The sequence below is a fragment of the Merops nubicus genome, unplaced genomic scaffold (genome assembly GCF_000691845.1).
Source record: "Merops nubicus isolate BGI_N331 unplaced genomic scaffold, ASM69184v1 scaffold20134, whole genome shotgun sequence".
NCBI lineage: Eukaryota > Metazoa > Chordata > Aves > Coraciiformes > Meropidae > Merops > Merops nubicus.
Window position 1 is genome coordinate 11,220 of NW_008606454.1, and position 17,652 is coordinate 28,871.

General features: G+C 44.2%; 1 protein-coding gene across 1 annotated transcript; it reads right to left on the reverse strand.

The window, feature by feature from the left end:
• Window positions 1-10,288: 10,288 nt before the first annotated feature.
• On the reverse strand, window positions 10,289-17,567 carry OTOL1 (otolin 1; the record flags this gene model as incomplete). Its single annotated transcript, XM_008939654.1, has 4 exons — window positions 10,289-10,316; window positions 14,932-15,805; window positions 16,491-16,562; window positions 17,478-17,567. Coding segments are annotated over 4 exons (1,064 nt in total), but the record flags the coding sequence as incomplete, so codon positions are not given.
• Window positions 17,568-17,652: the final 85 nt, after the last annotated feature.

Below are 17,652 nucleotides of genomic sequence, written 5' to 3' on the forward strand. Positions count from 1 at the left end.
ACCTATTTCCAGTCCAGGTGCTTGGCAACTCTATTCATGGGTCCTTGCTTCTCACAGCATCTACTTTTTCAGCTGGTTGAGAACACCAAGACTTCAAACCTCCTTGCACCAACACTAGGAAACAATAGTAGGGTCCTTCAGCCCACAAAGCACAGAGAAGTTAAAAATCTCATATTCCCTTGGTTCATTGCTTAAACCAAAAATTAAACAAGGTGGAAATACGCTTTTTAAAATATATAACTTTCTAGTCTCCAGTGCTTTGAGCATCCATTAGTTATGTATCAAGACACTCAGTCACAGCCCTTCAGTGTCATAAAGTGTATTTGAGGGCACATAGAACACAGTCCCTGATGTGGTTTCATTTGCTTGGTAACCATAATCCTGGTCTTCCAAAGAACTCCCACACTGCCCATCTTTTCTTTGCTTTTCTATCCAAAATGTGCTCTAGTCAAATGAGGCACCTGGAAAGGATCAAAACCTACAAAGAACCTAAGAACATCATCTTTTCATTCTCCCAGTAGTAAAAGGGAAAACAGAAACACCTCTTACATCGAAAACCTACTGCATCTAGTTATGCTTTGGGCTCCCCAAAGGCTAATGAATCCTAATTCTTAAAGATCACCTCTAATTATGTACCAGTAATTTGCCATAAAAAAACCCAGTTGCAGGTGCATGTAAGAGCATTTGGATGTCCAATTCATTGGTGAGTCTCACAAATCAAGTAGATGTCTAAGTACTCTATGTTGCACTTAGAGCTTTTCTGCCTCCTTTTCTCACATGTGAAGACATCAAAACCATGGAGGTTTAGGCTTTGTTTCATTCTTAACAGAGGCCTTATATTAAAAAAAAAAAAAAAAAAGGCACCAAAACAAAACACCAAAATCCAGAGTACCTCCACATGGTCACACACTTCTTAAGACTTTGGTAGAAGCAAAAGCATCAGGAAGCCACTTCATATCCTAAATAGCCCTCAAATATAGACAGAGAGACACTGATAAGCATAAACCACGCCACTCATGGACCCAAGTTTGGCCTTTCCTGCAGTTTCTAGGGCATAAAGTCATAAATTGACCTTCCATAAGTGGAAGGGGCACCCTGATAATGCCCCAACATCATGACAGCCCTGAGCCCAATGCTCCCCAGCCTAGATGAAATACCAGCTAGTGGCAAAGAGGACACAGTGAGTCCCAGGATGATGGGGAAAGCAGCACAACGTGCTGAGCCTTGCTGCTACGGGAAGCTTGGAGGCACACTGATGAGCAGAGCAGTCTATGCACTGCATCTAATTACATTAGAGACCAGAACCCACCATACAGCTGCCCCAACTCCAACATCAAGTCCCTTTCTGCACCCACCCCACCACACCAAGATCAGAAGTAAAGGTAGGTCCTACACAGCAGGAGTTGTCTGGCCTACAAAGTCCCCATAAAGATCCAGACAAGGTTTTCCTCGAATTTGCTGGTCCATTTGTAGCACCACATTGCCATCTGCTGTCTCTTGCCTTCCCTGGCAGCCTCACCAGTAACCAGGGGAAATACAGCAGCAGAACTAATGCAATCTAAGCAAAGATCTTTAAAAGTCAAATAGGTCCACAATCCATCACTTATTTATTTTAATATTTTAATTAACCATTTAAGAAATACAAGACATGAGCTCATGTGTTGGGTTGACTCTGGCAGGACAACAGGTGCTCCCCAAAGCTGCTCTCTCACTGCCCTCCTCAGCTGGACACAGGAGGGAAAAATAATGAAATGCTCTTTGGTCAAGATAAGGATAGAGGGAGATCACTCAGTAATTAGTGTCATGGGCAAAACTCGACTTGGGGAAATGAATTTATTGCCAATCAAATCAGAGTAGAATCATGAGAAATAAAACCAGATCCTGAAACACCTCGCCTCCACTCCTCCCTTCTTCGCAGGCTGAACTTCACTCCTGACTTCTCCACCTCCTCCCACCCAGCAGCACAGGGGGACAGGGAATGGGGGTTGTGGTCAGTTCATCACACTTTGTCTCTGCTTTTTTCCCTGCTCCCTCCTGCAGATGACAGTCCTCCATGAACTTCTTCAACACGAGTCCCTCCCAGTGGCTGCAGTTCCTCACTAACAGCTCCAGCATGGGTCCCTTCCATAGGGTTCAGTCCTTCAGAAATAGACTGCTCCAGGGTCACAAGTCCTATCAGCAAACATGGTCCAGTGTGGGCTCCTCTGCCCATGGGTCCACAGGCCCTTGCCAGGAGCCTGCTCCAGCACAGGCTTCTCATAGCCACAGTCTCCTTTAGGTATCTCCCTGTTTTGGCATGGGCTACAGGAGGATATTTGCTCCACTGTGGACCTCTATGGGCTACAGGGGCACAGCCTTCCTCACCATGGTCTTCACCACAGGCTACAGGGGAATCTCTGCTCTAGTGCCTGGAGCATCTCCTCCCCCTCCTTCATTGGCTTTGGTGGCTGCAGAGTTGTTGTTCCACAGGTTTTCCCCCCCCACTCCTTTTTTAAGCATGTTGCCCCAGAGGTGCCAACACCATTGCTGAATGGCTCAGCCTTGGCCAGCAACAGGTCCATCTTGGAGCCAGCTGCCATCGGCTCCATCAGACACGAGCAGCACCAGCACCTTCTCATAGAAGCCACCCCTGTGCTACCAAAACCTTGCCATGCAAGCCCAGTACAGCTTGCAGGGACATAGTCAAAGCATCACCAACAAAACCAGTGTACAATAACAATATAACTATTACACCTCGGCACATTAGACTGATAGTAGGCACGGGTGTAGCACTTGGAAAACAATACTTTCTACTCCAGCAGTTCAGTCATTGAAGAATAAATCATGCCTCTTCAGCTCATAATGTCTTGTTTTGATCACCTGAACACACTGTTGTATTCTTTTAACTGGCTCCTGAGTTGATGCACCAAGCTCTCTGCAGCAGATTCAGAGGAATATTTTTTTCCAGACAGTTACCTGGGCATGAAAAGCTAGAAAATAAACCTAGCAAAGGGGACTCACTCCTCAGCAGCCACGAACACCATGAGGAATGAAGAAAGAACAATTTCTTTCTTCCCAATTCCAACTAGCCTAACTTGCATGCTGACTGTATACACATCAATCCTTTCTGGAGCTCACAGTGCAAGCTCAGAAGGAAGCAAACAGATGGACAATGACTTATCATTGGGTCAGCAACTTAGAAATTCAGATTCATACAGGAAAAGCAAGTTAGTCATCCAAACAAATAGATATGCACCCTGGGGAGCAGAAAAATTTGGATGGCAATAGAACTAAAATAAAACCTTAAGAAAAATAAAGGTTAGGAGTATGCTGAAGATAGAAACAGATATAAAGTGAATATAAAGAGAAAAGAGCAAAGGCAACACAAAGCAGGCATATACAACTCTCTGAATCCTCATCTCTTGTGTGACTGTTTATAACACAATGAAAGACAGACTGAGATCTTAAAAGCACTGACTACACCAATCCTTGTAACACGCTGACCCTGCTGTTCACCAGCAGCCACAGACTCCCCATGTGGGCACCGTGCTGTGCATATCCACCTTCTGCACATCAGCAGCCAGATGTGATGGGATAGTCAAGATGTATTAAGGTTCAAGATTTAAAATTATTAGGGGGGAAAGGTCATAAAGCAGGATCTCTCCAGCAATAAACAGCTTTTCAAGAATATTTATAAGAGAAATGACTTCAGAGGAAGCAACCTTTGCCAAGGCAGAAGATGGTCTGGATGATCTAATCATCTCTCATGTCAGGGTCAGGTCGTTGCCTCCAGTTTGCATTACACATTACATGTAATACATGGTGTCTAGAAATAGCATATGCACAGCAGGGTATTCTCCTGGACCCTGTTGCTTTCCACCTGTCCAGAAATTGTTTGCCAAATCCACAGATGCAAATTCTGGTAAGTCAAAGGCTAGGAAGAGGACATAGGGATAAAGAGCTTGTTTCTTGTTCAGCAAGAGGACAGGTATAAAACACTGAAATATTGCTGGTATTTACCCTTCATAGAAGGCGGGGGGGGAAGACCAAGAAAAAAGAGAGCCACAGGAGTATTAAGTATTCTCCCCAGGAGCATATGAGGCATCTGGATTACACTTGGCAGTGAAAGACAGTTACACTACTCCCTGCCCTCCTTCCATCTCCTTGGTAAATTTATGAGGATGAGCTACTTATTACTCTGGCTGCTATTTCCCACTCCTCCACACAGTGACAGCTCCAGAAGAGCACACAGCTTCACTTGGAAACAAAACCAAGGCAAGACCCAGCCCAAAATCAACATTGGCATCATTCAATTAGAGGCAGAGAGGCCTCGAGGTTTTCCAGATGGAAGTTGCAATCATAATTAAAGCAAATTTATTGTTTTGATAAGTGGCATTGATACTCAGTGCCTTGAAGAAAATATTAGTCAAAGTGATACATTTTTAAAATACAACCTGTTTTGATTAGACTTGGCTTCAGCCTTTCTCCATCAGTCAGAACTCCTGTGTTTTCCTCTTAAATCCTACAGAGCTGTCTCCTTACAGATTTTAGGAGCTTGAACAACAGAAACCAGAGCAGATGTAGGTTGCACATGTAATGGAGCCTCACACTTCAGTCCCCAACACAGGCAGAAATACCACAGTATTACAATACATAAAAATTTAAAATTATTTTAATTATTAAAATACATAGTTTGTGCTGGAAGGGACCCTAAAAACTCATCTAATCCAATCCCCCTGCCATAGGCAGGGCCACCTCCCACTAGACCAGGTTGCTCAAGCCCATCTAACCTGACCTTGAACACTTTCAAGGAGGAAGCATCCACAATGCCCCTGACATTTCAGCCTGCCTCCATCAGTACTTTATTTCCTCCTGATACCATGGAGCTGTGCTCCATGCAGGAGCAGAAATATCACTGAACAGCCAAAGAATAAAAGTGTCAAAAACATGAGAAATATTTCAGTTCTGAAACTGATCCCAGCCCAAGCATCGTGACTTGATACCAAACACTTTTGGGTTCAAGCACATATATTATTACAGTTATTTCAATTTAACTCAAAGGAATAGATTTTAAATATGTGAATAGCTTGAAAAGAAATATTCTAAGTCTTCTGATCACCATGAGTCTACAAACCCCACCTATTTCATAAACTCAGTGAGAGGCTCCAGCATCTGGTGACATCCCTTGGCTCACCAGAAGCACAGAACAGAGCAGTTAAAGGTACAGTTTACTCATCATTGCTGTGAGACAACCTGTCCACCTTCCAGTTCCATTTAGCACTGCAGAGAGGTAGGAGCCTCCAGTTCCAGCTGTGTCAGCCATGGCAAAACTGCTGGGGAATTAATCGCTGGTATCACTACAGGCAGAAGTTAAGTAACATATGCATCAACTCCCTTCTCCCCATTTATTATCCAGGAGAAGCAGAACTAATTAAATATCAGCTTCAAATGGCCAATTCTTTCAGCATGAGGGAGATTGTGAAAAATCACATTCTCCCATTAACTTCCCATGCAGTACCAGAAGAGCTGAGTGAGAAACCCACCAGCCTGAAGACATTTTCTCTTCCAATTTACATTTTAATGGCAGAACAGAGGACTTATTGCTAAGTGCCAGGAGCTGATAGAGCTGTGCACATTCTGAGGGTCTAATAAATGCACTGACCCATATTTTTCACATTTTATGGGACAGTGGGGAAAAACTGCTGCAAGAGCTCATTTGCAGCCATGGTAATTACACTTTCTGTGGGAAAACAGAGGAACTTGTCACAGAGAGCTACTTGCAGATGCGTTTGTGGGATGGTTTAATATACTAGAAGGATCCCAGGTTCTCCCAACAGCTGAAGCACTGGGCTCTGTGGTGGTCACGGTCAGATCTTGACCCTTCTGGCCATCTAGACCACTTATAAAGGCTATCAAGTCAGTAGAGCTTTACTGGGTGAAGAAAACACATCTGACCTGAGCTTTCTTGTGTAATTAGGTCCTTCCAAATAACTCTAACAAGCTACAGAGGAGTTCACAAATAGTTCTCATCTGTGGCACTCGTTCTCTCTCACCTTGCATTGACACTGCAGCTACTGGATGGGTTGTTTCTCCTCCTCTTATCACAGCAGGGAAAGATTCAGAGCTGAAGGGAGCCCTGTGCTGCCATCCTGCTCACCAGCTTTCTAAAAGCAGAGCAGCTAAGCAATTTGAGGAACGTTCGCTTTCATCACATACCTCAGAGCCCTTCAAGCCATGTCTTGTGGCAGAGAAGAGAGGCTGAAGATGACCTTGGTACCTGTGAAATAGGTAAGAAAATGAACTATGGAACAGACAACAGACTTGCTTAAAGGTAACCAGAGGGTAAAAGAGTTGGTTAAAGGAGGGGTGGGTTTGTCCTCTCTTCCATGCAGCCTGTGTGGCTCTTCCAGAGCTCACCAGCCAACCTGGGCCTGCAGAAACCTTCCAAAACTCTAGGAACAAATCCCTCAGAGATGCCCTGTGCATACTCCCATGCCTGTGCTGATTAATCAAGGCACCTCCAGAGCAAGGCTGCAACTGTGACATGAGCTTTCTCAACAGCTTCCTTATACCACACACTAGAGTTCAGTCTAGGTCCCTATCCAAGCCTGCATCCCTGAACATCCATGGACTCCAACTACTAAACACCATTGCACTGGAAGCAGATGAATCCCTGGCTTATCTTATTTTGGGATCTCGAGAGGGAAAAACAAGCAGCACCCTTGGCTATTGTAACTGATCCCAGAAGTATCAGTTGCAGTAGTCACCTTCAGATAAGTTTTAACAGTGTTTATTTTCAAGAGCTGTGATTTATACACCATGAAGATACCAAAAGCTTTAAGATTTGTCAAGTTCAACCTTAATTTATTTGGGTTTGATACCAAAAATCTTACTAAGGACTTGGAAACCTTCAAAATTTGTTTCTTTCCATCTGCTGCAGTTTCAGCCATACTTCTCATGGCTCCAGGCTGCTGCATTCACTAAAGAGAAACGATGCCAAACAGGCTGACAACAGTTTTATCTCACAAGAGATGTTCTCCTGGATCATAACTGCTTTGGATCTAAATTATTATAGTTTATATTTATAAAGCTATCCTCCATAACCCCAATCTCACACCTTAAAAGCCAATTTACTGGCCTGTGTTATGTAGCTGAATACCAAAAGAAAAAGGGCAAGAGTCAAAGTGAAAAAATAACAATTTAGCTCACATAAAGTGATTGTATTATCCTGACATTTCATTGACTCTTTAAAATGAAAGAGCACTGAGACTGATATCTTTATTGACTAGGTTGGTGTCCTTTCAGTATCAAACTAATGAACATTCGTATTAAGCTGGCCACATATTTATGAATACCCCACAGCCTAATAAATTGTTACAAAGCCCTGAAAGTTTACATAGATAAATAGAAATGTCTGGATAATATTGCACAAGCACCATAAAATAGACCTTTATTCATTCAAATCACAAGCCCACTAAAATAAAACCCAGTGCTTGTTTTAGGACTTTGCCCTCATGGCAAACTTTTTTCCCAGCCCTTTCTCACTACTTGTTGACTCAGCACAGCAAGATACTCCACAGATATAACCTCTACTTACCAATAACTGATTTTTCATTAGAGAGCAATAGGTTTAAGGTATAGAACAAAAAAATACAGAGAGAAAGTTCAGCAAGAGGCAACTATAGAGACAGCTTAACAATAAAGGGAGAAGAAAAGTTTCCCCTGCCACAGAGAAAAGGTGCACCAGCAATTTCCTAACTGCCTCGTGGCTCCTTCCAAGAGAGAAGCAATGAAGTGTTATCCTGTTCAGAAGAGACACATTTACATTAATCTCTTACCAGAAGAGCATGAGAGAAAGGAAAAGCAGCTCAGTCTGGTTATCTCCTCTCCCAGACCTCTACCTGAGCTAAAACAGACCACACACACACCAGCCCTTTCCGATGATCCATCTCCCATCAAACACTTGACCTGAAAGCTCCTTGGAGCAGGAATAGAAGTCTTAAACACTTACATTATTTTTGAGAGGCTGCCAAAAAAATTCATCATCTGTTTCACACAGTGTCCACCAGAAACACAGGAAAGGAAACTGAAAATAAGTTGTCAAGCTGTATCGTATCCCTTCTGTGCCCAGCTGCTCTACTGCAATCTCCAGTAAGAAGCACTGACCTTTAGAGTAAAAAAAAATCCAATTTTCACCCAAATGAAGCCAAGGTTTTCAGCAGCACTAGTGGGGGAAGAAAAAGTTGGTTCCCGCTACAAGCAGCAGGAGCTGAGGACTCGCTAGGCTGCTCTCACACACAGTACATGAATGAATACCCCCAAACCTCTGGACAAAGTTACATAGAGCAAGAATTAGAGCTTTCCTCTGAAACTGTGCCTTGACAAGTAAAATATTTAACCAGGAAACACATCTCTAGAAACTGCTATGTTACCAGAACATGGCACCTTGGGACAAAAGCCTTCTCTAAAAAAAAAAACCTATGTGGGAGAGATAGGGAAACAGAATTACAACAGATTGCCAAAATACCTCGATCCCACTGTAACACTGAGTTCGGTGCACTCAGTCATTACACACACAACTCCAGATGGGGAGGACATAGAAAATGGCCAAAGACCAGCAAGAAGACAAGAGTAAATGTATTTGTAGTCCCTGCTATCAATGTATATTTACACCCAAAACATCCTCTGTAATCTCTTCACATGATCATAAAATGGTTTGAGTTGGAAATGACCTTGAAGATCATCTAGTTCCAACCTCCCTACCATGGGCAGGGACACCTCCCACTAGACCAGGTTGCTCAAAGCCCCATCCAACCCGGTCTTGAGCCCCTCCAGTGATGGAACATCCACAGTTCCCCTGGATAGTTCCAGAGTCTCACCACCCTTGTAGTGAAGAGCTTCTTTACAATTTCTAATCTAAATCTACCCTCTTCCAGTTTGAAGCCATTAACCTTTATCCTATCACTACAAGCCCTTGTAAGAAGTCATCCCCAGCTTGCTTGTAGGCCCCCTTCAGATACTGGGAGGTCCCTTCCATACTACACTCTTTCCTCTAAATAACTCCTAAACCAATTTTGTTCCTATAAATTATTTCTAGCCACACCAAGGACGCTGCAACAACTAAGTCTGACCATGACTGACCTGGAGTGGATTTGATGCTTAGCTCTACGCTTCCATTTGCTGAGCAGAGCTCACTAGAGCCCTCCTTATTGCTGCTCATCCCTCCAACTTCCTTTTCCTAACAAAGTTTCTCATACTGCTTTACTAGGACACAACAGCAATCTGGAGGTGCTTACACAAGCTCCTAACCCCGTTAGCCATGCTCACTCAAACACAACATGCTGTGGCTCATAACCAAATTCATTAGCATCAGCTCATTGACTTCAAGGAGAACCAGACCAAGGGTTCTCCCAAGAGCTCATTGCTCCTGAAATCTACACCTTTCCAGAACACATAAACCCAGACTCCATGAGGATATTAATCTGTGTAACCTCACTGAATCCAGTTGAACACATTGCAAGGGGAATCCAGGCCACTATCTTGTTTACAGCCAGGATATACAAAGCCATCAGGACAGAGCTAGTGTATTTCAAAAGATGTTACTTGTATTTTTAAAATAAGACATTCCAAACTTTTCCTTTTTCTTCCTCTCCCACTACAGCTTTGCACCTTTAGATCAGACTTGCTACTTTTTTTCCTGTTTACACCAGAATTATATTTATATATTAATAACTGCATTGACCACAGCGAGAAATTGAAGAGGTGATGCTGCCAGCCAGCACTTGTGACCCAGTATGAAGAAGAGCTCCAGCACCCACCAGGATGCAGCACAAATTTGGGTGCTGGTGGTATCCACAGCATCATGGGCACGGAGGGAGGTAGGGGTGGAGGGGACGAACAGGGACACTACAACATGTGACAACAACACTCTCAACATAGGATCTGCAGAATGATCTCTGCCAGACACAGCCACCATCGCAGCCACAGGGCTTCCAGGGGTCGGGTGCATCTACAGAAGTTTCAGTCACCATTTAAATAGCTGGAAAACCAGTAAAATCAATCCCTTCCTCCCATCTATGACCCCATAGCAAAGACACAGACACATCCAAGCATCCATCTGCACTAGCATGTGCAAGCATGAAGCTACACACAGATGCACTCTCAGATGGAACCATTTAAGCCCTAAGCGAACCAAAACACTTTTTTAAAGAAAAAAAATACTTCTTGACATCATCCCATAATTAATTTCAAATCTGCTGAGGACAGAAAACATTTATAGCAGAACAAGATTTAATTGGTAAAGAACAATCTACATGGGGCTTTTTGACCAAACATCAGAAAACTTATCAACTAAAATAATTTGAGCTTAATCTCTCAAACAGTGTGCACTTTTTTTCTTGCTTGATTTGATGGTCTCATATCACAATCTGATAACAGGCCTTTGGCCTGGTACCCCACTGACCTCCCAAGTGCCTCAAGAGCAAATACCTGTTTCATTAAAAAAACTCAAAGATTCCATTCCAGAATTACTTTTTTTTAATTTGAATCAAAGTCTAGATAGTCTCAAACTTAAAACAGATGTATTTAGAGGTTGCAAAACAAAGCTAAAACCGAGAAAGATCAGCTAAAATAAACCCACTGCATTTTTTGTCCAACCTCAAAATATTGAGTTAAGAAATTTAGGGTTTTACGCTAAATGGTGAGCCATAGAAGGAACAAAGTATGAAAGTTCTGGCTGCAGCAAGGGGAATTTCACCCAGAAAGCTTTTTAGCAAGACAGAAAAAAAACATGCTTGAAAAATAATTCATTTAAAAAAAAATCCAAGAGTACTTAAAAAAAGTCATGGAAGAGCACAAAGCGATTCAAATTTACCCCAAAACTGACTTCACAATATTTAACATTATGAATCAAAATTCCAGCACCTCTACAGAAGATTATAGCTGCCATTAAATCAGGCCTTGTAACACCCCCCAAGAGTAAATCCTTTCCACGGGGGAATTAAGTCATTGCATAACGCAGCACTCTGCTGGTCTCTAATAGTTTTAAGTAATATTTCTGGAAGTCCAGCCTCAGAGGGACAGCTTCACAGACAGGGCCCATAAAATGGTGACAAGGCTCTTACTGGGAATAAATAATAGTGACTATAGCATGAAAACAACAGCAGCCTACACACCACTTGATAAAGAGCCCCTGTGAGGAAGCTCCAGCCCTTTACAAGCATGCTGGATAACTGGTAGTAATCACATTGTGAACCAGTTTAATTCACCCGGAAAAGTGGGTTTTCTCCTTTCAAGAAAGTCTTTCTGCAGTTAAGTAGTTGCAAGCAAAGCTACTGGTCTCTGAAAAAGCAAGACGTATTCCAGCTAAAAAATACCTGAATTTAGACATATTGTTTTCAAACCATTTAAGAATTCCTAGCTTGAAGTCAACATGCCCTCACTAAAACATCCTTTTTCACCCAAACCAGTCTATAACAAGCACTTGCTTACCTGGCCTCTGCCTAGGACACAGCATGTTGATCCAGGGAAAAGGTCTCACCAAAACCAGCCAAAATTTCCACAGCTAAAAGCCAGGCTCTTCTCCCTTTATAGACACAGCACTCTGAGGCTTTGCAGGTGGGCTCCACCCTGGGGCAAACTCAGCTTAGATGCTGGGCAAGAAGAGGTACCTGAAAGCAAGTGGGTGGCCCTCAGGAGCACAGGGCATCTGGAAAGGCACAAAACAAGAGCAAGAAGCAGCAAGAGACCCAAGCTGCTTGCTGTAGGACAGCAGCTCTGAAGTTCCCCTGTGTGAAAATCACAGTTCTGCTAACACAGTTATGAAAATAAGTGCTGGTGCTGTGGTCTCAGTGTAAAATCTGAGACAGGGATCAAAAGGCATGAAAAATACCAGAAGAGAGAGGTGTTTTTTTGTTTGGTTTTTTTTTGTGTTTTTTTTTTTTTTGGTTGGTTGGTTTGGTTTGGTTTTTTGTTTGTTTTGGGTTTTTTGTTTGTTTGTTTGTTTGGGGGGTTTTTTTTGTTTTTTTTCCCCCTGGAAATCAGAACAGCTTTGTCATCTCGTTAGGGCTGATTGCAGCATGATTTGTGCCAGGCAAGAGAGTTCAGTGCTGCCCTGACACCACTCCAGGTGCTTGGTTTACTCTGAGATGAAAGTGATGGCATAAAGCAAAGCTTTACTAGATAAGGGCTTCATCAAAGCATCAAGGATGATCTTCCTTACCACCAGCACACTGTTTTTAGAGATTAGGAAGAGCACAAGCAGCAAGGAGTCAGGTTTCATCCGTCTGATGTCCCAGACCCTCCCCTGGTTTCATACAGAGGACTTGGTTTAACTCAGGACTCCAGTAAGTTTTTGCTAGCAAGGCACCCAAATTCTCCTGTAGATTTAGCCCTCAGCATCCTAATTAAAGAAGTGGATGCTTTTTATGGCCTTATGTCAGCTTGGAATAATTTTTCTTAGTTATTTAAAACAGCTGCTCTTCTGGTTAGTACACTAAGCATTTATTTTCTCTTATAGCAGTGTCAAACTGCTTCATTTCAGCACAGACAGGACACTTAGCTTTACAAAATAAATCTGTGCTAAGTAGAAGCAGAAGCAAAATGGAACAAATTTTTTGGCATTTTTTAGCAGTGCAACATAATGAGACAAAGCAGCTCCTCAATCATTTCATTCACTGTTGTTCTGATACAGCATGAAAAATGCGGAGAGCCCTATAGAAATTAGGGCTTTTTATACTACTTCAAAACTTCCTACAGAATGGTTTGCTTCAGTTACAAGTTGTTGCAGCAGAACATTTCACCAGAGTACACCACAGCAGTGAGGTCACAAAGGCCATTTGAAAAAAAGAAAAAAAAAAATAAAACCAAAAGCTTTTAAAATGGAAAATTTCTTGGATTTAAAGGGTTGGGTTTTGAAATGGTCTTGGGGAAGCTACCTGGGAGCAGGCAGGAAAGGGTAAAGCCCATGTTGCAGCTGGTGAGATCTGAGGCTGTGTGGTACCCAGCTGGGCAGCAGCTCTGCCCATCTCCTTCCCTTCAGCCCTCCTGCAGATCTGCTGTGTTTAAAGCTCTGAAACCCTCAGAGCAGGGAGGTCTCCTATGGCTTTAAAAGACAGAAAATGCCTATGGAAGCACCAGCAGGCTCTGCTGGTAAAAGGAGGAGGTGTATATATTCGTTTGTGCTGAAATTTTCAACTAATTTGGGGCAGCTTTTAAGCTCAGTTGTGGACTGATACAATTAATGGTACTTGGTTAGCCATCTGTTACAGGGGCCGTATGGGAAGCAGCAGGAAGGCACAACAAAAGAACTGAGGGTGTTGTGGCAGCAAGAATACAAAATTTTTTTTACAACTTCTTGGTTTTCCTCTATCTTTAACGGTTGCCAAGGAATTTGTAATCTGAAATCTGCATCTTTTCTACACTTAACACCCTGGATTTGAACTATGTAGGAACTAACTTGGATGAGGGACCAAATGAAGTACCAACCTTTTGACAAAGCCAACACACGTCCCATTTGAATGTCTGATATTGAAAGGGGGCTGCAAAGATGATGGGTTGAGGGACCCTTTACATTTACTGCATAGATAGGATCAGCATCTTAATTTTTTGTTTTATCTTAAAATTTTATAGCAGTTCTCTGTTGTTAATTTTCTTGCTGGATAAAAAAAGTCTCAGGAACTCTTCATCTTGGTGGCACGTAAAAAGAAGATATTAGGGATATGATTTATGATGGTATTTAAATATAGTATGGAAAGAACCATGGCAATATAAGCAAGGAAACCAAAGCCAATGGGAACAGGAGCCTAATTCACCCTGTCCATGTTGGGATCAGATCCAGCATTCACCAGATCATGAGGAAAATGTCCCAGGCCTGAGAAGACAAGTAAATTCCAGTGACACTGCGGTCTAACTTTAGGACTTGAGTTTTATTTCTTTAAAAAAAGAGTGATTGGACCAATTTTGTGTGCCATAATTAATATGCCTAAGGTGGTGTAAAGTCGCTATCATGAGAGAAGGTGCATTCAGTAAGGAAATACATCCAACCTGACACCCACAGTATTTAACGCCACACTTTTATTTCACAAGATTCAGCGCCATTTTGGTAAAACAGCTTTTTAACAACATGTCCACATGTCTGCAGGACCATCACAATTCCTTAGGACTTGTGCGAGTGTCAGAGTCTGCTCCCAGCTGCCTCCTCCTCTTCCTCTTCCTCCTCCTTCCCCCAGCTGAGGGCCAACCCCACAGCAACAGCTGAATCAGAAACAGGGGGTTCTGAGCAGCCTAATAACGTGGATTTTGAGTCTTTCAGTTACTTTTGAAACTATGAGATATATTTTTGCCTAAGGACAATATTTTGGGTTTTCTCATACTGATCACACAGCTCTAATATTATTTTAGACGAACCTTTAGATAATTAATGACCCAAGACTAAAGCACTAGGCAATACTGATTCAATCATAAAATAACTTTAAATCTTTTCATATGGTTTCAAGACACCTACTCTCTGGTTCACCTCTATAAATCAAACTCCTCCATCTTTACCAAAACCAATGGTTATCAGGTTCCCAGAAGACTTCTGACCACGCAAGGTCCACAGGAGCCGGCCCGATGAAAACAAAAGTCAGACCATGAGTTTCATCACATAATTTGAACAGGCTAATTACAAACCTGAAGGTTGTAACGTGATCCCCTCCCCACACCGATCCTGCTGGCATTTGGAGGATGGTTTCTCTCAGCCATCACCCACCTGTGTGAAGGACACGGCGCTTCTTGGAGCTGCTAGTTCAGACTAATCTGTGTTTTGCCAGGGGCGATAATTTTATTACAAGATCACAAACCTAGCCACTAAACCAACACGCAAACATGATGCTCACTGCTCCTCTTGCAGGCAAAGGTGGGTTTCCCAGTAACCTCTTTGCCCTCCAACTCTATATCAGGATCTCAAAGATGTCTGGATACAGAAGAAACCCTGTGAAGATGCTGTCGTCCTCGGCACTGACGTAGATCCCGTTCCAGTCCCGTGCAACCTCCAGCCACACCTGGTCGCCCACACTCAGCTTCAGGATGGTCAGGAAGGATGCCTGGTCAATCTCCTGGCCGTAGAGCGTCTCCCGGGCTTTGGCCACCTTCCTGCTGCGGGCGACGAGGCTGATGCGGGCCGGGCGCCCTCTCACCGTCAGGTGGTAGGCAAAGACATAGGCCCCAGGCACGCTGCAGTTGAACTTCCCAGTGGAAGGGTTGTAATCTTCTTGGTCGTTGTACAAGATCTTGTCAAATCTGATGGGGACGTTGGGCGGAGGGAAGGGCTTGGACAAGCCGGCGCTGAAGGCGGACCGCGGGAGCTTCGCGGGGTCCCCTCGGGCGCCCTTTGGGCCGCGCGAGCCTTTCTTTCCCGGGGCCCCTCGGCTGCCCTTGCTGCCGGCAACACCCTTGGGCCCGGAAGGCCCCGTAGCACCGGCGGGTCCCAGGTCCCCTTTTTCACCCTTGTTTCCTCGCTCGCCCTTTTCTCCCTGGTTTCCATCCACCCCCTGCATCCCCTGAATGCCCATCTCCCCTTTGCTCCCTTTTTCTCCCTTTGACCCCCCTTCCCCTCGTTCACCTTTTGCACCTCTTCCCCCCGGCTCCCCACAATACCCCTTCTCCCCTGTGTCCCCCTTTTCCCCTTTGTCACCCTGTTCTCCACCCACTCCCGGGTCTCCAGCATCCCCCTTATCTCCCTTGTCTCCTTTGGTCCCATTCTCACAAGTGTCCCCTTTGGAACCCTTTTGTCCCTTCAGTCCAGGGAAACCATAGTTGCCTTTATTGCCTTTTACTCCAGCTTCACCTACGAAAAGGACAAGGTAGGGGGAAAAAAACATTGAAAACGTTAGTATTGGATAGCAGGACTAGGGCAGGGATCATCCCCCTGGACTCAGCACTGGGGAGGCCACACCTTCAATCCTGGGTCCAGTTTTGGGCCCCTCGCTACAAGGACATTGAGGGGCTGAAGCGTGGCCAGAGAAAGGTAACAAAGTTGGAGAAGGGTCTAGAGCCCAAGTGTGGTGAGGACCATCTGAGGGACCTGGGGGTGCTGAGCCTGGAGCAACAGAGGCTCTGGGGAGACCTTCTGGCTCTGACAACTCCTTGACAGGAGGCTGGAGCCATGTGGGTTTTCAGGCTCTTCCCCCAAGGAACAAGCAATAGGACAAAAGGGAATGGCCTCAAGTTGTGCCAGTGGAGCTTTAGGTTGGCTATTAGGAAAAATGTCTTCCCTGCAAGGGCTGTCCAGGGCTATGCCAGGCTGCCCAGAGCAGTGGTGGAGTCCCCATCCCTGGAGGGGTTTCCAAGCTGTGGAGATGTGGTGCTGAGGGACATGGGTTAGTGGGGACATGGCAGTGCTGGGGGAATGGTTGGGCTTGATGGTCTTAAAAGGTCTCTTCCAACCAAAACAATTCTATGAAGGGGCATCACCAACAGCAAACTGAAAAGTCAGGGCAATGTTCCTGCTTTTCCCAGCCCATGTTACATACCTTGCAGCCCAGGTTTGCCTGGGTAACCTGGGTTTCCACTTACTCCTCGCTCGCCTTGCCCCCCTTTGGCTCCTAGGACATTTCACCATTAATATACTGTTGGTGGTGGTGTCTGCAGCACAGCAATCATTACACAGAAGATGACTGGTACCATTTTGCACATGTCCCTCATTTCATTAATAAACCAGATATAAGCAATGTGTGTTTTCAAGAAATGCCTTCAGAAATCTGGGCTGCATCCCACAGCACCAAGCACCACCACAATCAACTGCATTTCTCTTGAGTGTTGGATTACTTACTAATCAGCACCTCGTTGGGAGGTGGTTGCTGCTGTTTAATGGCAAGATGGAGGAGACGACAGCTCTGTATTTCTCACTCCAGGACTGACAAAATTCTTGTTCAAGAAGTGAATCATAGCCTAAGAAACTGGAGTGATGGAAGTGGGCAGCACACTGCTGCTGGTAGCCCCTTCATCAGCTTTGTTATGTGTTTCTCCATGACAAAAAGCAGCCACAGAACCTACCAGTGGTGGGTGGCAGCAAGACAGAGCTGCTCCAAGCCTGAAATGAAGGGCAGGGTTTCCTTACACTGACTACGGATGGATAACTGCTCTCCATCTTAGCTGAAATAATTTTGCCTCAGATACTTACACAGAAATACAGCTTCTACATCCGCATGTAGCTTCCATGGTGGTTTTTGCCTACTTATCTCCCCAACCCAAAGCAAACTGAACTCAGTTTTTAAACTCCCACTCAGAATGAGGAGTTTCGAGTGATGTCTTTATGAGCAGTTGCTCCTATACTGCCTGCACATAGGCTCCCACCATCTAAGCTATTGTCCCTGCACTAGTGTTGGCTACATCTCTCAAGGTGTCAATCCATATCAGCATGCTCTGTTTCCTTTGAAAAATATGCTTTTCCTATGGTTTTCTGGTATTCAGTGAGGACAACATCATCTGATTCTGAAATAGCAGTTAGTCTGCTTTACCTCGTTCTCCTTTAGAACCTTTTGGACCCTGAGGACCTGGGGTTCCTGGCAGCCCTTGCAGACCAGCATCTCCTTTCTCACCCTTGGGACCTGGAACATAATCACATCAACAAAATCAGCTCCATAGCTGTACTGGTTTGGGGGGTGGTGGGGGGTGGTGGCTGGGATTGCAGGG